Source organism: Trichomycterus rosablanca, chromosome 13 (genome assembly GCF_030014385.1).
Source record: "Trichomycterus rosablanca isolate fTriRos1 chromosome 13, fTriRos1.hap1, whole genome shotgun sequence".
Taxonomy (NCBI): Eukaryota; Metazoa; Chordata; class Actinopteri; order Siluriformes; family Trichomycteridae; genus Trichomycterus; species Trichomycterus rosablanca.
This window is the reverse complement of record NC_086000.1, coordinates 27,374,658-27,399,655: the sequence shown is the minus strand read 5'-3', so window position 1 is coordinate 27,399,655 and position 24,998 is coordinate 27,374,658. Positions and strand designations below refer to the sequence as shown.

At 40.0% G+C, this 24,998-nt stretch overlaps 1 protein-coding gene across 1 annotated transcript in view; it reads right to left on the bottom strand.

The window, feature by feature from the left end:
* LOC134324860 (latent-transforming growth factor beta-binding protein 2-like) overlaps positions 1-24,998 on the bottom strand; it is a 218,081-nt gene that overhangs the window by 14,711 nt on the left and 178,372 nt on the right. Inside the window, exons 22-30 of the mRNA XM_063006740.1 lie at positions 23,554-23,679; positions 23,332-23,457; positions 16,286-16,411; positions 15,023-15,139; positions 14,318-14,440; positions 10,972-11,094; positions 8,552-8,683; positions 3,580-3,699; positions 3,328-3,477 (exon numbers count right to left, since the gene is read on the bottom strand). Of these exons, the coding sequence (XP_062862810.1) occupies positions 3,328-3,477; positions 3,580-3,699; positions 8,552-8,683; positions 10,972-11,094; positions 14,318-14,440; positions 15,023-15,139; positions 16,286-16,411; positions 23,332-23,457; positions 23,554-23,679 (1,143 nt within the window). The remainder of the gene's footprint in view (positions 1-3,327; positions 3,478-3,579; positions 3,700-8,551; positions 8,684-10,971; positions 11,095-14,317; positions 14,441-15,022; positions 15,140-16,285; positions 16,412-23,331; positions 23,458-23,553; positions 23,680-24,998) is intronic.

Below are 24,998 nucleotides of genomic sequence, written 5' to 3'. Positions count from 1 at the left end.
TGAGCCACTTTGGGGTGTTTTGGAGAAGCAAGTCAGGAAACGTTTTCCTCCACCAGCATCACGTAGTGACCTGGCCACTATCCTGCAAGAAGAATGGCTTAAAATCCCTCTGACCACTGTGCAGGACTTGTATATGTCATTTCCAAGACGAATTGATGCTGTATTGGCCGCAAAAGGAGGCCCTACACCATACTAATAAATTATTGTGGTCTAAAACCAGGTGTTTCAGTTATTTTGTCCAACCCCTGTATATATATATATATATATATATTTTTTTTTTATTATTATTTTTTTTTAAATTTATTTATTTTTTTTATAATTTAGCGCGTCCAATTTTCATCCCATCAGTCAACCTCTCATTATACCGGTCCCTGCTCCTGATTGGGGGCTGACGAGGCCGTTCCACGCCTCCTCCGATACGTGCACAGCCAATCGACCGTCTTATCACCCACACTTGACGAGTGGAGCGCGTCAGAGTACTGTGCACGGAGGATCACACACTCCGGATCACACACTGATTTTTAACTGTTTTGTGGTGTATCGTTACATCCCTAGTCTGTGGTGTTTCATTTTGTATTTATTACATTAATTTCAACTTTATTAAGATGTTGATAAATTATATTAACTCTTAACTTCACTTATTTATCACTCGTTTAGTTGTTCAGAACAACATACAGACATCTTTAATTACATTTACACGTAAAGATGTGTCTGAGTACAGCACTGTATACAAAAACAGCACAGCAGAACAGTGTATGTTTGTCCTTCTGTCTTCCCGTCAATCCCCACCACATTAAATGGACTTGTATCCTTTCCTGGAAAGCCCTCCGCATGTCAGGTGATCCCACCCACCTACTACACAGCTTCTTCAGTCTGCTGCCATCAGGGAGGAGGGACAGCTCCATCTACCAGGCTGTCAGGATGCTCAACTTTCTTCCTGATCTGCCCCCCACCCCCTCCCCTTTCTGCCCCCCACCCCCTCCCCTTTCTGCCCCTTGCACTCACTAACTTTGGATCCTGCATAAACATCTCAGAATCCCCCCCCCCCCCCCCCCCGCCCCCCCATGTCACATTACTGTCTCGGATGTTAATATCGGGGACCTATATATATATTTGTTTACGATCCAGTGTTTTACAGTAGACCCTTCACTTACAAATGTAATTGGTTCCAAAGGGCTGTTCTTAAGTCAAAATGTTCATTAGTTAAACCTATTTTTCCCATAAGAAATAATGTAAACATAATTAATCCGTGCCAGACCCCTTACCTAACCTCTCTAATGTCTTAAATGGTCTTTTTTTGTTATAAATACAAATGTATTTTCCCTCAAATCTTAAATAATACAATAGACATTATTGTAATAATCAATAATAAACAATAAACAGTAGTACTGTACATAAAACACATCACATTGTGCTGTACCATTTTGGCCATTTTAATATAAAAGTTTATGAAATATAAAGAAAACACCGAAAAAAAACATTTTTTAATGTTTATCGCTGCACCATGGGTCTGAGGGTACACAATTTCAATCCTCTGTATGTCTTGAACATATTGCAGTATTGACAATAAAGCTGACTTTGATTTTGACTTTATGCATACACATTCAAACGGTAAATAGCAAATCATATCCTTTTTCAGGCGTCTTCATGTGCGTGTATAAATAGCTAGTCTGTTTCAATCGAGTTCATTCTGCTTCAGGACAAACAAGGATTAGGTGGTGTAACTGTTGGGAGTGCATATGGGAAAAAGTGCTTTTAATAACTAATTGCCTTGAGCATTATCAGATTACTGACATGTAATAAAGTTTAAAAAAGCAGTTTGAGTTACTTAGCCATGAGCTAAAGAATTAACTTGTCTTTAAGCTGTCACTTTTTATATTTGAACTGAATACAAAAAACCTTAAGTTTTCTTAATTAGTCCCTTGGTTTATTCATTGTATAATGATACTATAATACCCTGAAAAAGCTTCTGTCAGTAATATATCGCCATATTTCTATTTTCATTAAACTGTGATCAGGTAACTCTTAGTTACTCAATTAATGTTCAGAATCTACTACAGGATGGCATAGTGGCTCGGTGTCACCTCAGAGCAAGAAGGTCCTGGGTTTGATTCTCAGGTTGAGTGGTCCAGGTTCTTTCTGTGTGAAGTTTTTATGTTCTTTTTCCGGTACCATGTGGGTTTCCTCCTGGTGCTTCGGTTTCCGACCACAGTCCAAAGACGTGCAGTCAGGTTAATTAAAATTAATACTAAATTGCCCTTAGGCATGAGTGTGTGTGTGTGTTCTGTGACCATGAATCAAATGAAGCGATGGTAATACAATGAATGAATGAATAATTATAGGTAGAATAATAAAGATACACTGATCAGCCATAACATTAAAACCACCTTCTTGTTTCTGCACTCACTGTCTATTTTACCAGCTCCACTTACCATATAGAAGCACTTTGTAGTTACTGACTGTAGTCCATCTGTTTCTCTGCATGCTTTGTTATCTTCCTTTCATGCTGTTCTTAAATGGTCAGGACCCCCACAGGACCACCACAGAGCAGGTATTATTTAGGTGTTGGATCATTCTCAGCACTGCAGTGACACTGACATGGTGGTGGTGTGATGGTGTATGTTGTGCTGGTATTAATGAATCAGACACAGCAGAACTGATGGAGTTTTTAAACACCTCACTGCCACGGCTTGACTGAGAATAGTCCACCAACCAAAAACATCTAGCCAACAGCGCCCCGTAGGCAGCGTCCTGTGACCACCGATGAAGGTCTAGAAGATGACCAACTCAAACAGCAGCAATAGATGAGCGATCGTCTCTGATTTTACATCTACAAGGTGGACCAACTAGGTAGGAGTGTCTAATAGAGTGGACAGTGAGTGGACACAGTGTTTAAAAACTCCAGCAGAGCTGCTGTGTCTGATCCACTCATACCAGCACAACACACACTAACACACCACAACCATGTCAGTGTCACAGCAGTGCTGAGAATCATCCACCACCTAAATAATACCTGCTCTGTGGTGGTCCTGTGGGGGTCCTGACCATTGAAAAACAGGATGAAAGCAGGTTTAAAAAGTATGTAGAAAAATAGATGAACTACAGTCAGTAACTGCAGAACTACAAAGTGCTTCTATATGGTAAGTGGAGCTGATACAATAGACAGTGAGTGTAGAAACAAGTAGGTGGTTTTAATGTTATGGCTGATCAGTGTATGTATGTAAATGCTGCTTGCATATAAACTACATAGACACCGACACCAGCTTACATTATAGATGATATTAAAATGGATTATATACATATCAGTGTGTTTTTATGTCTTCTTACCTGCTATGTCCATTCGTCGGGGAACGCACTGGAAAGTAGCTGGGTCGAATTCCTCATTGTCATTGTGGCAGAGGCACAGGAAGGTCCCCTCCACGTTCTCGCACATAGCCTCACCACATAACTCCCTACTGTTCTCACACTCATTCATATCTGAACAGGCAGAAATAAACAGTTTGTACAGTAATTACTGAAACCATTTTTAATCATGACATGATTATACACGAGTGGGTAAAATGTTTTGCACTTCCATACCAACGCAGCCTTGTCCGTCGGGCGGGATGGTGTATCCTTGGTCGCAATGACAAGTATAAGACCCGTTTGTGTTCTCACAGAAGGCATGCTTCCCACATATCATCTCGCACTCGTCCATATCTACACACAACCATCAGAGAGAAAGCAAGATTAAATTAAAACTAATGGAGAGATCTTGGAGAGTGGTACCTGCCAGCTCCTCACTTCAATTTGTAGTGTATCAGTGGAAAATGATTTTCCAGTAGGGTTGAGGTTAGGGTTTTGTGCAGGCTGCTGGAGTTAATCCACACCAAATTTATCCAACCATGTCTTTATGGACCTCGCTTTGGGTAAAGAACAGAAAAGAGCTTCTCCAAAGTGTTTTTTACTATTTATTTTCCATTCATTTTTCTGATTTTCTATACATGTTCACAATAAGTGTGGCTAAAACACTATAATACTACCATAACCCGATAAATACCAGGAATGTCCAATACTATTAGCCATACATGTATAATTTTTATTTATTTATTTATTTCATTTATTTGTCAGGGGCCATGCACAAAATACATTAATCTCTTAGAGAAAATATGCATTGCACCAGAGTTCATTAATTCATTTAGTCATTGTCTGTTTTACCACCTTTACCACTTTATACTATTCAGGGTCGTGGTAAATACAATTCACCGGTCACCAGTCTATCACAGGGCAAACACACACATGCACACAGGGTAAATTTGTATCTCCAATAGAGCGACACGGTGGCTAAGTGGGTAGCAAATAAGGTGAATTGGAGACAGTAAATTGTTCATGACTGTGTTTTAACTGTATATAACCTTGTGAACTGAGGAACCTTGTGTAATGAGTAACTACCGTTCCTGTCATGAATGAAACCAAAAGTGTAAAACATGACATTAAAATCCTAATAAACATAATAAACAAACATTGTATCTCCAATAAACCTAACTGAATATCTTTGGACTATGGGAGGAAACCAGAGCTCCTGATGGAAACCCACACAGAAAGTTCACAAGGTTATATCAAACACAATCATGGACAATTTAGTATCTCCAATTCACCTCTCTTGCATGTCTTTGGACTGTGGAAGGAAACCGGAGCACCCGGAGGAAACCCACGTTGACACGGGGAGAACATGCAAACTCCACACAGAAAAGACCCGGACCGCCCCACCTGGGGAGCGAACCCAGGATTATTTCCCTCAATCCTGGTTTTCACTTGTAATTATTAAATGTAGGTGTGGTAAAAAGTCTGATTCAAATGTCTTTTTAAAAGCACAGGCAGTCTGAGCTCCACTGCTGCAGGCAGACTCCCATTAAGCAACATTAGCCTGTGGTTGAACTAAAGGGATAGGAGCCAAACGGCTGGAAAATAATCAGACGGTCGGGGAATACTGGATCAGCCAAAACTACTACAGTATTAATAACACCGCAACAGCGTGCGAATATGATACTGCTCTGGCTTTGCAGTTTTATTTGGAATCCCTTATGCATGTTCCGATACGCTGCGTAAACCAGTGGAAATACTTTCTCACTTGGACACACGTCAGTGCCACAGAGAAACCCAGTCTGTCCTAATCCTCAGCGAGGGTTGAGGAAAACTCCAGCCTATAACAGTAAATGTTTTATGCCTCTCTGTAACACGTTTCCTCCTGTCTCGCAGGCGTAGGCAGGCTTTTGAACAGCACTCGTAGTGCTCGGTCCAGCTGTGAAACCACAGGATGGGGTAACGGGAGAGTTTAGTTGCTACATCGCATATTATAAATTTTTTCTTTGATGACAAAAGCAGGACGTGCTCTGCTGTAAGCTACAGAACAGAGCTGGACCATCAAATGTCATGTCAGGATTAATAAAATAATACAAAACATGACTTTTTACAATAATTTCAAGAACACTGTCATTGGGTCACTGGTAATCTGTGCACTTATGACTATCACAGTTTTGTTTGTTTGTTTATTTTAACGTCATGTTTTACACTTTGGTTACATTAATGACAGGAACAGTTGTTACTCATTACACAAGGTTCATCAGTTCACAAGTTTATATCAAACACAGTCATGGACAATTTAGTGTCTCCAATTCACCTCACTTGAATGTCTTTGGACTGTGGGAGGAAACCGGAGCACCCGAAGGGCACGAGGAGAAACTTCACACAGAAAGGACCCAGACCGCCCCACCTGGGGATCGAACCCAGGACCTTCTTGCTCTGAGGCGACAGTGCTACCCACAGTGCCGCCCGACTATCACAAAACAAGAAAACCTGACATTATTTTTTAATAAACTTTGTATACAATATGATATTTGATATTTACGTCACTGTAAAGGAATTCTAGCCCTTTCTGCTCAGCCGAGTTCATTTAAATCACTTCGACATTTTTGGGCATGAACTACTTGTTTCGGGTTCCTATCACAGCATCTCTACTGAGTTCAAGCCAGGTCCTTGACTGGGTCACTCCAAATTTTCAATTCTGCTTATTTTCAGATGTGAACATGTTTGATATAATCGTCCTGCTGCAAAAAGTGTTGAATAACTTAAATAACTCAAATAAATAAAATTATGCCTGACAGTATGTGTTATAATTTCACTTGTGTCCTTTGTTCAATATCGAGCTTTGTTTAACAATCTGAACTCATTCAGTGTGTCAAATATGCATAACATAACAAAAGAATAACAATCAAAAAGAGGGCAAATACTTTTACAATCTAGGAGTGTACAGTAAATATAAACACTGTGCTCAAAGCACAATGGAAGGGGTGTGTTTAATAAAAAATATGGTGGACGGTGCCTTATTGGCCTAGCTTATATTTTCAATAAAGACAATAAACAGAGTGGCGTTGAGTTTAAAATGTGTTGAGTTTCAAGGTATTTTTACCATAAGAATGTTTGGGAAGCCTGTTAATGTGTTCCATGGTCCCTTGGAACTGCATATATTTTAGACTGATGTAAAATAATGGGGTTTTTGACATGTATACACTAAAAATAACACAAATATAATATAAAAACACTGAAATACAATTGAAAACAGTTAAAAATGAAAAAATAGAGTAAAACCGGCCTTTCACCTTTACTTCTTTATTGTTTCCTTAAGCTTCTTAATCGTGGAGATGCTTGATCTTGGAATACCGTTCAGTAAAGGCGCATTCACATGAGAAGCGCCAAAATAGCTTTTGCCCTGACTGTGCCGTTATTTCCTATTACTATATAAACTTAACGTGACTTATTGTACTAAAACAACAAGCAAGGAATTTCATTAGTGGTGAGAACTCTAACTCAGTAATAATTAATAATAATGTAATTAATAATTTAATGTTCCTATGTCGTTCTTTTAATACATAAAACCTTTTTTTAAAATGTGTTTTAGACACGGAAAAGCTGATTCTCACAATTTCTCTGAACCCCGAGCTGTAACACAAGTTTAAAAGTGAAACAGTGAGGAAATTCCAGCTAAACACAGATACATGCTCCTGCTTTCAGAGTGGATTTGACAGTTATTTTACACAAATGCAGATTCGTCTCATATTCTCACTTTGATGACGTTTTACCGCACTGCTCAAGCCAAGTGATGAGCAAAGCAGCAGTCGCACACAAGTCGAGTTTAAGGGAAATGTCGAGTTTAAGGGTACAAATTTCTCAACAGAGTGCACCGAGTTTAAAAGATTTTGAGTTCAGGAGACGTCGCGTTACAAGGTACCACTGTAAATATAAATCAAATATATAAAACTTCCAATCATTTGATTAAATAAAACACAAAAATAATAGTAAAACACATGAATATGTTCCTTGCAGGTGTATGTAAACTTCTGCTCTTAACCAACATGAAATGGGATGAAATAGTTTACTGGGACAGTCATTGGGAGGTCTGGAATTTCCTGCTTCATTGCTTTATTAGAATGATGAAGGCAGCCTACATGTAAGCATTCCCAGGATAAAGTGGAACAAGTGAGCTTTGTGTGGAGGACCGTACTGAAGAGCTGGCTTAGAACTCGATGCGGTCAGTGGGTAAATGCTCGAGCTATTATTCAGTATGTCTTTCAGAGCCTGGTCAAGGTGAGAGCAGTGTGCCAATAATGAGCTCTCTTATGACCACAAACCCAGCAGTGCTAAAGTTCATACTGAATCCTGTGTGGTAAAGCTGACTTGAAGTATTTACAATATTCACTGTCAAAAATGACAAATGAGCACTTAAGAAAATCTAACCAAAGACTGGGTACAATTTAGAGTGGAACACGCCCGGATAGACTCGGTCATTAATCAGCACCCAGCTGTCTCGACTCCCAATGATTTAGGATAGATGTACAGATCGTAGGGTGAATGCAAAAGTCACGGGTGGGTTTAGTGAATGAGCTTAGGGCTCACACAGCACAACACACCTCAAAAATCATAGTTTTTAATATTTTCTTTTATTCTGCAGGTAGGTATATTCTAAAACTCCCCTTAAATTAAACAAGACTTGGGCCTTAGGCCCTCTCAAAAAAAGCAATGTTTACTCCAGGAATGAGCACCATGAAGCTTAGCACCACAGTCTGACACATTTTCACCATAAAAGTCAAGCAAAGTGCAAAATAAAGGGCTGCTCCAGTTAAGAGTCACTACAGCCGATCATTCGTCCACATATTTAATTTAGCCAAGTTCCTCGTAGATGCCCTTCCTAATGCAACCCTAACGGTGCACTGATGTGCCCCTCCAATGACTAGGTTCACGTAACGCCATGTGCCTTCTGTATTTGTGAACTCAGCCCAGGAATTGAACCCCTGGAACACAAGCACTGCTGTTACCAGAAGCACAGATCTTACCATTAGGGCTCATGGGCTCACAGAAATTCATTCAACATGTAAGTTTAATAGTCTTTTATTTTTAAGCATCTCACACAACACTTTGGATTGCTTCTCTTTGAAACACAAAATAAGAATCCTTATATTTGATAAGATAAAATGTATAAATTTTATACCAAAGGTTGTACTAGTTGGGCACTCACCTGTTTCTTTGCTGTCCTCATCCAGGGAGCTTGGTAGTTCCTGGAAGTTCCTGACACAGCGGTATGAACCCATTGTGTTCTCACAGGCCCATGTCCCACACACATCACTATATTCCTTACACTCATCCAGATCTAAATACACATACACAGTTAAGATTGTTACTGAGGAAAGGAAGGAAGGAATGAAGGAAAGAAGGAAGGAAGGAAGGAAGGAAGGAGGAAAGGAAGGAATGAAGGAAGGTAGGAAGGAAGTAGGAAAGGAAGGAATGAAGGAAGGTAGGAAGGAAGGAAGGAAGGAAGGAAGGAAAGAAGGAAGGAAGGAAGGAAGAAAGAAAGGAATGAATGAATGAAGGAAGGAAGGAAGGAAGGAAAGAAGGAAGGAAGGAAGGAAGGAAGAAAGAAAGGAATGAATGAATGAAGGAAGGAAGGAAGGAAGGAAAGAAGGAAGGAAGGAAGGAAGGAAGAAAGAAAGGAATGAATGAATGAAGGAAGGAAGAAAGGAATGACTGAAAGAAGGAAGGAAGGAAGGAAGGAAGGAAGGAAGGAAGGAAGGAAAGAAGGAAGGAAGGAAGGAAGAAAGAAAGGAATGAATGAATGAAGGAAGGAAGGAATGACTGAAAGAAGGAAGGAAGGAAGGAAGGAAGGAAGGAAGGAAGGAAGGAAGGAAGGAAGGAAGGAAGGAAGGAAGGAAAGAATGAAGGAAGGAAGGAGGGAAAGAAGGAAGGAAGGAATGAATGAAGGAAGGAAGGAAGGAGAGAAAGAAGGAAGGAAGAAAGGAAGGAAGGAAGAAAGGAAGGAAAGAAAGAAGGAAAGAATGAATAAATGGAAGGAAGAAAGGAAGGAGGGAAAGAAGGAAGGAAGAAAGGAAGGAAGGAAGGAAGAAATAAATTAAGGAAGGAAGGAAAAAATGAATTAATGAATGAATGAAGGAAGGAAGGAGAGAAAGGAGGAAGGAAGGAAGGAAGGAGGGAAAGAAGGAAGGAAGGAAGGAAGGAAGGAAGGAAGGAGGGAAGGAAGGAAGGAAGGAAGAAAGAAAGGAATGAAGGAAGGAAGGAAGGAAGGAAGAAAGGAATGAATGAATGAAGGAAGGAATGAATGAATGAATGATGGAAGGAAGGAAGGAAGGAAGGAAGGAAGGAAGGAAGGAAAGAGGGAAAGAAGGAAGGAAGAAAGGTATGAATGAATGAAGGAAGGAAGGAGAGAAAGAAGGAAGGAAGAAAGGAAGGAAGGACGGAAGGAAGGAAGGAAGGAAGGAGGGAAAGAAGGAAGGAAGGAAGGAAGGAATTAATGGAGGAAGGAAGGAAAGAAGGAAGAAAGGAATGAATGAATGAATGAATGAATGAAGGAAGGAAGGAAGGAAGGAGAGAAAGAAGGAAGGAAGGAATGAAGGAAGGAAGGAAGGAAGGAGGGAAAGAATTGAAGGAAGAAAGGAAGGAAGGAAGGAAGGAAGGAAGGAAGGAAGGAAGGAAGGAAGGAAGGAAGGAAGGAAGAAATAAATGAAGGAAGGAAGGAAGGAAGGAAGGAATGAATGAATGAAGGAAGGAATGAATGATGGAAAGAAGGAAGGAAGGAAGGAGAGAAAGAAGGAAGGAAGAAAGGAAGGAAGAAAGAAAGGAATGAATGAAGGAAGGACGGAAGGAAGGAAGGAAGGAGGGAAAGAAGGAAAGAAGAAAGGAAGAAAGAAAGGAATGAAGGAAGGAATGAATGAATGATGGAAGGAAGGAAGGAAGGAAGGAAGGAAGGAGGGAAAGAAGGAAAGAAGAAAGGAAGAAAGAAAGGAATGAAGGAAGGAATGAATGAATGATGGAAGGAAGGAAGGAAGGAAGGAAGGAAGGAAGGAAGGAAGGAAGGAATAAAGGAGGGAAAGAAGGAAGGAAGAAAGGTATGAATGAATGAAGGAAGGAAGGAGAGAAAGAAGGAAGGAAGAAAGGAAGGAAGGAAGGAAGGAAGGAAGGAAGGAAGGAAGGAAGGAAGGAAGGAGGGAAAGAAGGAAGGAAGGAAGGATAGAAGGAAGGACGGAAGGAAGGAAGGAAGGAAGGAGAGAAAGAAGGAAAGAAGAAAGGAAGGAAGGAAGGAAGGAAGGAAGGAAGGAAGGAAGGAAGGAAGAAGCAAAGGATGGAAGGAAGGAACAAAGGAAGAAAAATACCAAGGATGGAAAAAAAGGGAGGATGGAAGGTAAAAAGAAAAGAAGGAATTAAGAAAAAAGACGAATCAAGGAAGAAACAAAGGAACGAACAAAGAAAGGCTCACATTGTGATTCTGTTCCATTGTGTTCTAGATATCTTCACTCATATTAGCAAAACTATAAACAACTTTAAAAATCACCATTGCACCTTTTGCACCATTTAGGCCATCACAGATTTTTTGAATACCCTACTTAGTTACACCATAGTCCATAAAAAACAAACCACAAAGTTTACCTTCACAATCTTTGGAGCTAGCAGAGAATCTGTATCCAGTCCTACACACACAGTCATAAGAGCCATCCGTGTTTAAACACTGACCATTGAAACAAGTTCTTTCTTCAGCACACTCGTCCACATCTAAAACAAAATAGAGAACACAAACACACAGAAGAAAGAATGAAATATATAGAGTATATATACATTGATCAGCCATAACATTAAAACCTACTCCCTGTTTCTACACTCACTGTCCATTTTATTAGCCGTACCTACCATATAGAAGCACTTTGTAGTTCTACAATTACTGACTGTAGTCCATCTATTTCTCTACATACCTTTTTTGCCTGCTTTCACCCTGTTCTTCAATGGTCAGGACCCCCACAGGACCACCACAGAGTAGGGATCATTTTCAGCACTGCAGTGACACTGACATGGTGGTGGTGTGTTAGTGTGTGTTGTGAATCAGACACAGCAGTGCTGCTGAAGTTTTTAAATATCGTGTCCATTCACTGACCACTGTATTAGACACTCCTACCTGGTTGGTCGACCTTGTAGATGTAAAGCCAGAGATGATCGCTGATGATTCCTGTTTGAATTGGTCATCTTCTAGACCTTCATCCGTGGTCACAGGACGCTGCCCACAGGACGCTGTTGGCTGGATGTTTTTGGTTGGTGGACTATTCTCAGTCCAGCAGTGACAGTGAGGTGTTTAAAAACTCCAACAGCACTGCTGTGTCTGATCCACTCATACCAGCACAACACACACTAACACACCACCACCATGTCAGTGTCACTCCATGTCATTGTCACCCAATAATACCTGCTCTGTAGTGGTCCTATGGGGGTTCTGACCATTGAAGAACAGCATGAAGGGGGCTAACAAAGCATGCAGAAAAACAGGTGGACTACAGTCAGTAATTGTAGAACTACAAAGTGCTCCTATATGGTAAGTGGAGCTGATAAAATGGACAGATGCTCACTATCCAGTCTGACAGAGCTTAAGAGATTGGGATAAATTACCCAAATGCAGGGGTGCAAGACTTGTAGAGGTATTGTATTCGAAAAGACCTGCAGCTGTAATACTCCTCTTAATCCCAACAGAGACTTAAGGCTTCAGATTTTCATACAAACCAGGCATGATGTACCTCATTCCACATATCTGCGTATCATTTGGTCTTAGTCTTCCTCTTACTGATTACTAGAATGAGGTGAAGCTTTGGTATGTCTGGTATTAAAATCTTTCTGGATGGAAGTGAGTACCACTGGACTAGACTAAAGATGTAATCTATAAATGACTGTATTTAGCTTCTATTAATGAAACAAAAAACACAGTAAATGATGTCTGTCAGTGATCCAGGGCCTGAGGTGCTGCACTCACCAAGCATTCAGTTGTAAAATAGAAATAATAATATCCAGAGGTCCTGCACTGGGAACAGTCATGAAATCAAATAGTAAAAAATGTATAATGACTGAAACTGGCTTGATTAACTGAAGGCTGGAGGATAATTGTTACATTACTATGTAATTTATACGCCACTTGTGATTTATAGCATAATTAGAGCCCAATATTATCATTGGCCAAGGACCAGAAGAGTGTGTGTGAAATAATGGAAATTTTTTGATGAACCTTGTCATCAGTCAGAAGTGGCACAAGCCAATAGGTTTATATACAGGTTTATACACTGATCAGCCATAACATTAACCTTGTAGATCGTTTCTGTAAAGTCAGAGACGATCGGTCATCTATTGCTGCTGTTTGAGTTGGTCATCTTCTAGACCTTCATCACTGTTCACAGGACGCTGCCCACAGGGCACTGTTGGCTGGGGATATTTTTGGTTGGTAGACTATTCTCAGTCCAGCAGTGACAGTGAGGAGTTTACAAACTCCAACAGCACTGCTGTGTTATATCCACTCATACCAGCACAACACACACTAACAAACAACCACCATGTCAGGGTCACTGCAGTGCTGAGAATGATTCACTGCCCAAATAATACCTACTCTGTAGTGGTCCTGAGACAGTCCTGACCATTGAAGAACAGCATGAAAGGGGGCTAACAAAGCATTCCGAAAAACAAATGGACTACAGTCAGTAATTGTAGAACAACAAAGTGCTTCTATATGGCAAATGGAGCTGATAGAATGGACAGTGTTTGTAGAAACAAGGAGGTGGTTTTAATGTTATGGTTGATCTGTGTATATTCCACTGATGAATCAATGCAATCAAACATAAACTAAACTTAAGCTCAACCATTAAATATACACCTTTTAATTAAATATAATTCTTATTCATTCTTCATGTTTATCTCTTCATGTTTATCTCATTTGTTATATCAAGGGCTTTTATGGCTCAGTGATTGAGCCCTAACTGCTTGTATAGAAATTGGTCAAAGCAGTTGGTTAAAAGTCACGTAAGTGTTTATATACAGCAACCAGTTCTTAATTTACTTTATCTTTACTGTTATATTTAAACATAATTATAACAGAGTGGTTAACACCTCGCTATTGAATGCTAAAACTTGACAGAAAAATTGGAGAAAATGCTATAAAAATGGTAATGGGCCGCCAATGGACCGCAGGACGTAGTTTGGACATCCCTGTCAAAGAGGATGAAGGAATTATTTTGCATAAAAACAGAAATTGCACGTTTGGCATTCTGGATTATTTCATTGCAGGGCACCACACTAACCTACATCAAGGGGGTAGAACCAAGGACCATTGAACCAAAGACCCAGGAGCTATGTGCTGCACAACAGACCCTTAACACAACCTCCCCACCCAAAACAATACATCAAGCTGCTTCGTTTCTTGACGTCCACTTTTTTTTTGCTCTGTCTCAGTTCTTATCTTGATTATGCAGCGATTTCAGACAATAAAAGACTATTGTGATGTTTGTTGGTCTAACTGAGTGCAGTACTTTTGTTTGGCAGGCCTCCACAGTATGGTTATAACAGTAAGTAGGGCGCGGTCCAAATTCATTAACCCTGAATAAGAGTCCTGGCCTCAACTTCACCCCCATCTCTCTGGAAGCACTCATTGCTTTGGCTTACATCATGTAAACTCAAGTGGATCTGTTTTACTCAACACATTTATGTATTAAATCTTTGGTCGAGCGGAGCAGATGGCGATTCATCATTCTTTTTTAAATGTTTCTTTTTACCGTCCATATTAAGCCCGCTGAAAGCATTAAAAACGCTCAGCATTTACAGGCCACATTAAATGTAATCTGACGTAACCGTAATGCTAGACGTTGACTGCACTTTCCGAAGCATAAAAATAAAGTAGTCAAAGAGAAACAAAGTTCCAGTCTTTAACAGTTATTCGAGCAAAGCTAATTTGTACTGTTTAGAGATCTCTTACCCTGGCAGAACATTTCAGACTGGCCTTGAGCATAACCAACAGGACAGATACACAGGAAGGAACCCTCCGTATTCAGACATTCTCCGATTACACACACATCCATGGACAGACACTCGTTCACATCTGTGTAATAACAAAACATTTTCATATTATAGCTTATTGAAACACAAAGCATTTAAACCATTCATGATACAAGCATAGAAAACAGAAATACACAGATATGTGAGAATAAAACCAATAAATACCACCTGAAAATGTTCAAAGCAGATTTACTAACTAGAGGATTACAGATAATTCTATTTTCCAAATGTACAAAATGACACATATGTTGTGCTTGTTTATTTACTTTACATGATTTAATAAATGTAATTAAAAACGTTTCTACTAAGCAGCTATACACAGTGTCAGAGAAGTTTTATTCAGCATCTGGAGTATAATTTGTTAGCAGTAAAGTTATTACAAGAATAGTGTTTGCATGTGGAACATAAAACAAGGGAATGACATGTACTAATCTGATGTGCAATTTGCACGATATTTGCAGAATTGTGGTTATTGGGGTTCATTAACCAAACACAGACGTGCTTTTTCCCTTCGGGGATCAATTTAGTAGTAAATCAATGCAGGATGCATACAGACCCACAAACTCACACAAACAACACACAAAAACAAACAGAAGTGAAATGAAATAATGTCCTGATTACAGACCTCGACAAACTGCATCCACTAGCTCAAATCCTGCTGGACAGACACAGTGGTAGGATCCGGCCGTGTTCGTACACTGCCCGTTCAGACAGGCTGCCCGGTCTTCACATTCGTCAATATCTGCACAACAGTGTCAATCAAAATGATCACATGTGTCATCTAATCTGGGTATGAAAAGCACATATTTCTACACAATGTCTAGTAAATAAAATAAATTCTAGATTGCCCAGACTACACCAAATGTTAACCAAGGTATGACCATCTATAGAAAGTGGCTACAAGTGCATGGATGAGGTCAGGCAGGTCGAGTCTCTGAGCAAACTCAGCAAACCATTTCTTTAGGGCATTTTGGAACTCAGTGGTGTGTTATGGAGAAAAGATATTGGTGCCTATGTAGTGGAACTGAGCTGTTGTTGCTAATAGACATTTATACTTCCAAATAATTGCAGAATTTTGTCTAAAGATGTCATAAGCTCCTCCGTGCAACCATTCTAATGGCAATTTTGTCTATATAAATTGCATGTCAAAATCAGTTGCCTGATTTTATGCACCATTTACAACTGGTTGTGTGATTCAAAATGGCCAAAACTACTAGTAAGAAGAGCCGTTTACATATTTTTTTGTCCAAATATTATCTATTAAGTTATTTAATCACTGTTGTTTAATTAGAAATGTGCAGTACATTATCATAAAACACCCAGTTTTATTTAATTTGATATGCTGATTATACAATCCTTATTAGGATTGTGAAGGGACCAGCACCAGCCATCAATTTAGGTCACAGGGCAGGGTGTCAACCCATCACAGGACAATTAAGATTTACACGTTTACTTACCTACCCACACTCGAATGCAATCTACAGCAGCCAGTTCACCTTCTGCATGTTTTTTTCAAGAAAAGGGAGGGTGGAACGTGTCACCCATTTTACCGGCTGTGCCCACATGCTGCTCATATTAAAGTGATTTAATTGACTTTCATTTATCATCGACTTAAATTGTCGTAAGATGTAAGATACTAAGATTAAAGGACAGTGGTAGCTTGGTAGATAGTTGGTAGAGCTTTGGACTATCAATTAAAGGGTTGAGTGTTCAAATCCCAGCTTTGTCATGCAACCACTGTTGTGCCCCTGAGCAAGGTCCTTAACCCTCTCGGCTCCAGGAGCGTCGTACAATGGCTGACCCTGTGCTCTGAGCCCAACTTCCAACTCTTATACTATACACCTGCATATGTATATATGACAAATAAAGGCATTCTATTAAACCCTACCTTCACATGTGTGATGGTCAGAGGAGGGCCTGTAGCCAGAATCACAGGTTATGCATGAATATGAGCCCTCTGTGTTTGTACACACACCCGTTGGGCACACTCCAGGAGACTGGCATTCATCTATATCTGCAACACACAGCCAAACAGTAAAACTGTTAGATGAAAGGGTAAAACGAGGTCCCAAATAGGCAATTACAATTCTCTGGCTGAAGAAGGAAACTTGGTGGTCTTCATTATTTTCCTTCTGTTTTTTTTCATTACAGGAATTCAAGGATTTATTTAGATACCATCAGTACCTCCTCGGTTTTCAGTCAAAGCTCAAACTGATAACAAGCCATCCACTTTCAGAAGCGGACACAACGGCCTGCCGATGTGCCGATAAGCAAACAAAGCGGCCTGCATACCAGAGCGAATTAGCTCAAGTCTTTTAGTCTGCACGCAGAACTGCAGCATTATTAAGTCGCAGTGACAGAGCTGTTAATAAAGAGGAGGCGAGAGACAGATAAGGTATGCAGGATATGGAGCGCCATCCAAAACATCATGCCATTACAGGAACTGGCACAATACGAGAACTGCAAATTCCCTAACCTGGCACCAAGCCTGCAATCAGGCATTTGCAAGCATGGCTGGGATTCAGAATTAGTATGCCTGGATTTTGCTACTATGATAATAATTAAAACAAAAAGAACTGATTCGTCAATTTTATTTGACCTGTAATAAGCTAAAGGAATATGTTAAAACTTGATTGTTTTGTTCTTTGTTCAACATATTCCAAAAAATGTTGAAACAGGTACATGTTTATCATTATGTTCCTTAAACCTTTCTTAACGCCCAAAATGTTGTAGCAATCTTTCAGCCCATGGGAGGAACTCCCTACTTATTTATCCATAGATCATTGCTAATCTATACCAATCAATAATGGGTCATTTCTGGGATTGGGTGCCTTTTGGACCTTAAAACTTTTTGAAAATGAAACACTGTTTTAATTTGTTTTTCATGTTTTATTATAAAAAGGACGTGTTATACTTCTCCAAACTAATATTGGTCAAGCTAAATTACACATGAACCTCATATACACTGTGACGTCCAGCCTGTTACGTATTAGGTTGTAGAAAAATTTTAGTATTTGAAAGTGTTAATTATTTCAGTAAGATGTTTAGAAATTGTATTGTTTAAAATTTACTTCATACATACAATGATCTGTACTGGGGACACAAAAGGCACTGAATTGTAGGAATGACCCTAATGCCAATGACATATGAAAGTGTGTTTTCTCTTTCTGTCATTTATAGAACATTTTTATGGGTGGGCATAATATTTTTATCAAATTAATTAACGTTACTTACTTGCCATTTCTGTGCTGTGTAAGCTTGTTTATTAGGATTTTAACGTCATGTTTTACACTATTGGTTAAAACAAACTACACTTAAGCACTTGTGCTTAATTAAGGTAAATTATATAAAAGTAAAACACTTAAGCTAAAAAAAAGTCTAGCAAAATAATAATAAAAAATAAAGTGTCCATTACAATAATAAAGTGTCTGGTACCGGGAGCAATATTGTACAGATATTGCACAGAGCCATTGTTTAACAGTTATATATTGCACTACGTGTGTGTGTGTGTACAGTCAGAGTCAAGACTTTATTGCACTTAACCCTTTAATGGTCTCACCAAGAAAATAATGTTTAAAAAATTATTTTAGTTTCTTGGGACTATACCAACAACAAAGTTGTTTTTTTAAGTACACACAGTATTTTTTATGAGCCTCTACCAATTAGTTGAGTTGATCACAAAAAATATGCAACTTTCATGGATGATTTTCCAGCTGCCATACATTGACATATACTGTAGGTTAGAAAGGCTGTTTTCTAAATATATACCAATATTTTTAAGTTTAACACATCAAGGAGTAGATATGGCCCAAACAAGATTATTTAAATACAGCTTATTTTTACCCAAGTATTTAGACTCATAGTAGGATAAACCAAATAACTGAGCAAACCATTAAAGGTTTAGGAAGGTTGTATATAATATGTAAATAGTCAAGAGCAGTGGAATATATTGCATGTAGCAAAGGCATATGGGGTGTGTAAATCTGGTGACATGACTGACATCAGTACAGTTACATTATATAAGTTATATACAGTATGTGTTGTGACTATGAGGTAGTGAATGTACACTTTGTGTCCAGCAGCATAACAGCACTGGGGTAAAAGTTGTTTTTGAATCTGGTTGTCAGAGCATATACAGCTGATGGCTGAATCTGATGACAGTGAAGGAATATTGTAATCCTACAAGAAAACATTACCATAACGACTAAAACATTTCAGTGTGTTGATCTGCCCAATAAACAATCCAGTGTATTGAAATGTCCAAAAAACATTAGTCAAGCATTCAGCTCTGTACTGTTCTTTTGGTGTAGGTCATATAAGCACTCTGACACTTGCTGATAACATGGTAAAGACAGAAACGTTGGAACAAATCGATCTTTTCACACCTCTGTAAAGGAGTGGCAATGGTTTTGCTCTGATGAACTCTTAAATGTGCATTTATCTTTGTAATAAGGGACTTTTGCATGTTGTCACCAGACTCTTCCAGTTAATGCTCTTATGTCCTGCATTTATTATGTTTTTAGTTGAAACACTTGCGAGCTGAACAGTCCTAATGAGAAACAATGTCTGCTCTTTCCTGCTTTCCAGATTGATCCATAACATATGTGACCTGAGCCTAACACTGTGGATGATAGCATGCTAGTCGTTCAACTGCTTCATGAAGTACATTTGATTTCCATCTATTTATTCAGGTGTTCTTTTTAATGTTTCACCGTCTGTTAATACAAAATAGATGAAAAATGTCACAAGGGATTTATGTCGGTTGAACTTGTGAGCCCAGAACATAAGAAGCCAATAGTGGTAATAACATTCCAGATGAAAAGCTGAAGTAAGATCTACAGAGATAAAGATAACCTGTGAAACCAGTGACTAGACCCAGTAACCAATTGTGATAAATACACTTAAATTATAGCAGACAACCATCCAGATCTTTGAGTCTCTAATACTAGAAACTTAGTATAATTAAGCAAAAGAACACGAGAGGGAGTGTGTTATCACGAATAACATCACGGCTGTGATTTGGTCGCAGGCACGAGCCGAAGGCCGTAGATCATCACAGCTGTGATGTTATTCGCGATAACACACGACCTCAAGTGACCTCAAGTGCTTTTATACAAGAGTTTTTACAAAATAAAGAAAGAAAATAAATCAAAGAAGCCCTGAATTTCATAATAAATATGCTTTAATATTGACAATACCTTCCGCCAAAAAGTAGTTCCACAAGGAATATAAAGTTTAACACAACAAAGCAGACATCCCAAGTTGCAAAAACTCATTTCAGGGAGGTAAGAACAACAAGAAGAAAAAGGCAAGAACCTCCGAAGGGAAAAAAGAAATAAAAAACCTCTCGCACACACCAAAGGATATGGGTGATAACAGAGCTGTTAACTGGGCTATTAAGCTAACTGTTCGCGTTACAAACGCATTAATGTTCCCTACATAGTGCACTAGATTATGTATCAGATCATGGATTTATGTTCCCTACATAGTGCACTAGATAGTGAATTAGACACTTGGTTATGTTCCCCACACAGTGCGCTAGATTGTATATCAGATAATGCATTCATGTTCACTACATAGTGCTGTAGACAATATATTAGACAATTGATTTATGTTCCCTACACAGTGCGCTAGATTGTATATCAGATAACGGATTTAAAACGCGATTGGGAAAAAAGTCTGTGTCGCCTGCGTGCGCGTTTGTGTGCATGAAGCTTGCCGTTACTGGCAACGCGTCAGCGGAGTAATACAGTTGTGGTGTGAAAAGGCCGTGCTGTTATCACAAATATTAGCACGGTTAGAACGCTTCTCAACCAATCAGATTGTAAGGTCGGAACTAACTGTTGTATAATTGCATAATATACCTTATTTTCCTGAAATATTACTAATTTCTCTAAACTTATACTAAATAGGAACATTTAGCCTGATGAAACTTATTTTTCACTGTGCAACTGTAGAGTGTGAACTTTAATGACACATGATGCTAAACTATCAGCAAAAAGAACTAAATTCAAATTCATTTCAGTGAGAAACTACACCGACTAGGCATAACATTATGACCACTGACAGGTAAAGTGAATAACACTGATCATCTCTTCATCACAGCACCTGTTAGTGGGTGAAATATATTAGGCAGCAAGTGAACATTTTATCCTCAAAGTTGATGTGTTAGAAGCAGGAAAAATGGGCAAGCGTAAAGATTTGAGTGAGTTTGACAAGGGCCAAATTGTGATGGCTAGTCGACTGGGTCAGAGCATCTCCAAAACTGCAGCTCTTGTGGGGTGTTCCCGGTCTGCAGTGGTCAGTATCTATCAAAAGTGATTCAAGGAAGGAACAGTGGTAAACCGGCAACAGGGTCATGGGCGGCCAAAGCTGATGCACGTGGGGAGCGAAGTCTGGTCCGTGTGGTCCGATCCAACAGACGAGCTCCTGTAGCTCAAGCTGCTGAAGAAGTTAATGCTGGTTCTGATATAAAGGTGTCAGAATACACAGTGCATCACAGTTTGTTGCGTATGGGGCTGCATAGCCGCAGACCAGCCAGGGTGCCCATGCTGACCCCTGTCCACTGCCGAAAGAGACAACAATGGGCACATGAGCATCAGAACTAGACCACGGAGCAATGGAAGAAGGTGGCCTGGTCTGATGAATCACGTTTTCTTTTACATCACATTTACATTTTCAGCATTTAGCAGACGCTTTTATCCAAAGCGACTTACACAATAAGTGGAACACGATGAGCAATTGAGGGTTAAGGGCCTTGCTCAGGGACCCAACAGTGGCAACTTGGATAGCCGGGTGCATGTGTGTCGCTTACATGGAGAACACATGGCACCAGGATGCCCTATGGGAAAAAGGCAAGCCGGCGGAGGCAGTGTGATGCTTTGGGCAATGTTTTGCTGGAAAACCTTGGATGTCCATGTCCATGTGGATGTTACTTTGACACATACCACCTACCTAAGCATTGTTTCAGACCATGTACACCCTGTCATGGAAACGGTATTCCCTGATGGCTGTGGCCTCTTTCAGCAGGGTAATGCGCCCTGCCACAAAGCAAAGCACACCTTCAGGGGTCTAGTGGAGTCCATGCCTCGATGAGTCATGGCTGTTTTGGCAGCAAAAAGGGGACCAAGACAATATTAGAAAGGTGGGCATAATGTTATGCCTGATCTGTGTACATTGGACTACAATAGATTCTCTAGATACAGTGAGAGTCAAAGACTAATTCTACACAGAAACAATATTAACAATGACATACTGAACTTCATCGTTTTACACAGTTTCTTTTTACCACAGTAACTGCATAATATCAAGCACTGATAATTTATTCGCTATCGACAAATATTGGCAGTAAATCTGGTCTTGCTGAAGAGCTCAGTGGCTTTCACTGTAGTGCTTTTTATAGCAGTTTGTCAAATTTCTACCATGGTATATTGCCTGGACAACTGAACCACTAAAAAACTGGATTGTAAAAGGAGAAAAATAGACCTGTTCCCAGCAACACTCACTACAAAGTTCCAAACTGCATCTGGAAGCAACATCAGCAAAACAACTGTTGTTTGTAAGCTTTGGGAATTGGGTTTCCATGGCTGTGCAGGCATACACTAGCCAAAGATCACCACTGGACTCTTTCTCTAGAGTGATAAATCATGATTCCCCATCTGGAAGTCTGGCGAAGGCTGATTCCTGTTTCTGCTTGACAATGTGTAAACCTTACTACTTTGTATCACTGTTCACCCTCAATAATGGAAGTACATTGAATAGATAGGTAAAGCAGCAGTTCTTTATACTAATGCTCACTGTATTGGATGCCAAATGTCCACAACCTTTTTTTTTAAAGTTATTTAGGCATTTTTCTACCAATTTAGCTGCTGAACACTGTGATTGCACCATGCAACATGCTACCTGTTGCCTGCAACATCATCCAGCATGACCAGTTTGGTGATGGGTCAGTGATGTTCTGGGGAAGCATATCCTTGGAGGGTCACACAAACCTCCACACGATAGCCAACGGTACCCTGAGTGCTGTTGGGTACCGAGATGAAATCCTCAAAGCCACCGTTAGACCTTGCGCTAATGCAGTGGGCCCTGGGTTCCTCCTGGTGCAGGACCATGTTTGTTTGTTTGTTTATTAGGATTATAACGTCATGTTTTTTACACTTTGGTTACATTCATGACAGGAACGGTAGTTATTCATTACACAAGGTTTATCAATTCATAAGTTTATATCAAGCAGTCTTGGACAATTTAGTATCTTCAATTCACCTCACTTGCATGTCTTTGGACTGTGGGAGGAAACCGGAGCACCCGGAGTAAATCCATGCAGACACGGGGAGAACATGCAAACTCCACACAGAAAGGACCCGGACCGCCCCACCTGGGGTTCGAACCCGGGACCTTCTTGCTGTGAGGCGACAGTGCTACCCACTAAGCCACTGTGCTGCCGTGTAGGACAATGCCCGGCCTCATGTGGCCAGAGTGTGTAGGCAGTTCCTGGACAATAAAGGCATTGATGCCATTGACTGGCCCTTATGTTCCCCAGACCTGAAGCCAAATGAAAACCTCTGGGACTTTATGTATCAGTGCATCCGACGCAGCGCTGCTGTGTCTGATCCACTCATGCCAGCACAACACACACTAACACAGCACCACCATGACAGTGTCACTGTAGTGCTGAGAATGATCCATCACCTAAATAATACATACTCTGTAGTGGTCCTGTGGGGGTCCTTACCATTAAAGAACAGAGTAAAAGGAGGTTAGAAAAGTATGTAAAGAAACAGATGGACTACAGTCAGCAATTGTAGAACTACAAAGTGCTTCTATATGGTAAGTGGAGCTGATAAAATGGACAGTGAGTGTAGAAACAAGGAGGTGGTTTTAATGTTATGGCTGATCAGTGTATTTTGTAGTCAGTTGTATATTATAATCATGTACCTTCACAAAGTTCTCCATCTGCTGAAACAGTGAATCCAGTAGGACAGTCTTCACAGTGGAACGAGCCCTGTGAGTTCAGACAGATGCCATTCGGGCACAAGGACAGGCTGAGGCACTCATCAACATCTGTAAAAAAAAAATTTAAGAATGTAATGATATTTGCAATCTACAAAAACAAAGGAATTAATAATAAATCGGATACAGAGAAAGTGGAGCTCTCACCCTCACAGCTCTGTCTATCCTCAGAGAGGGTGTATCCACTCTCACAGTGGGTGCAGGTGAACGAGCCAATAGTATTAATACACACACCTCCCACACAGAGACTGGGCTCAGCACATTCATCTTCATCTGTAACACAGATACATGATCTTTCTTTATTATACTGCAGGCTTTTTCAAGCGACCCACAGTTTGTCCATGATCTTTACAACACAAACAAAGCACCAAAATGAAACACAAAAAACACCAATGAATAAAAATGGTGTCAATCTGGATGTAACATAAAGCCTTTACAAGGGGTGTTTGTGTACAAGTTCATTTTGTATTTATGTGCCTGTTAAAATCTGTTTATTTAATTATTATCATTTTTCCCTGCAACCAACTTTTTTAGGCTGGTGACAGGGTTTTAAACAACCATGCTATACTGTATTGCAGCCCCGGTTCTGGACTGCGTTGATTGGGGGGGGCAGTAGAAAAATGTGGGCCGGCAAAGACCCCCCCGCCCCCTTAGCGCCGGCCCTGCTGTATTGTCAATACTACAACTGAAGTCAACAATTTACAGTGTGTGTGTGTGTGTGTGATTCTCATGTCTGAGAATGTTTAACCCAGTAAATTAAAAGCTGTGTGTTGCTAACAGGTGTGCATGACATGAAGCCCTTTCATTACTGGTTATGTAATCAGTGTTTACACAGCTTTAATGCAACACATTTCCATAGTTTTGTTTTTAAACTTAGACTTACTGGAAGTGCCTTGTTTTGACCTCCCAAAGACTTAAAAACACTCAAACCTATAAAATAAAAATATTGCGTCTAGTTGGGGCAGCGGAATATTCTGCTATGGATTCAGAACTCCCCAACCGGTGGGATGTGCACCCCTAATGGGCACAACTGGTAGTGCCTGCAGCAGACCAAAATGGGCTATTAAACGTCTGCTGTGTGAAAAAAGGCCGGACTAAAAAGGGGACGGTGTCTTCAAGGTTGTGTAAGGACCCTGATCAGTAGCTTAAGGCAGTGGTCCCCAACCACTGGGCTGCGGACCGGTACCGGTCCGTGGGTCATTTATTACCGGGCTGCACAGAATGAATAAATAATTAGAGATTGCTACATCAGCAATGTAAACACTACTTTTTTACGGGTGTTAATAGGTGGGAGCAGCGTCTCGTCAGTTATTCTATTTTAAATCCTCCCACCCCCGTCGGTTCGTGAAATTCTATCTTATATAAAACCGGTCAGTGGTGCAAAAAAGGTTAGGGACCACTGGCTTAAGGCATCTGTACATCTGTGTGACTCTCCATGTGCAAAACTGGCCTCACATGCGAATTTACCAAAGTATGGCAGGTCAGGCAAATATTTCCTCCTTGGATATGATTGGGGTCTCAAATTGGCTATGCAAAATTGGGAGAAAAAGGGGAGAGAATGCATAAACAAAAAATAGCAAAATAAAATTATG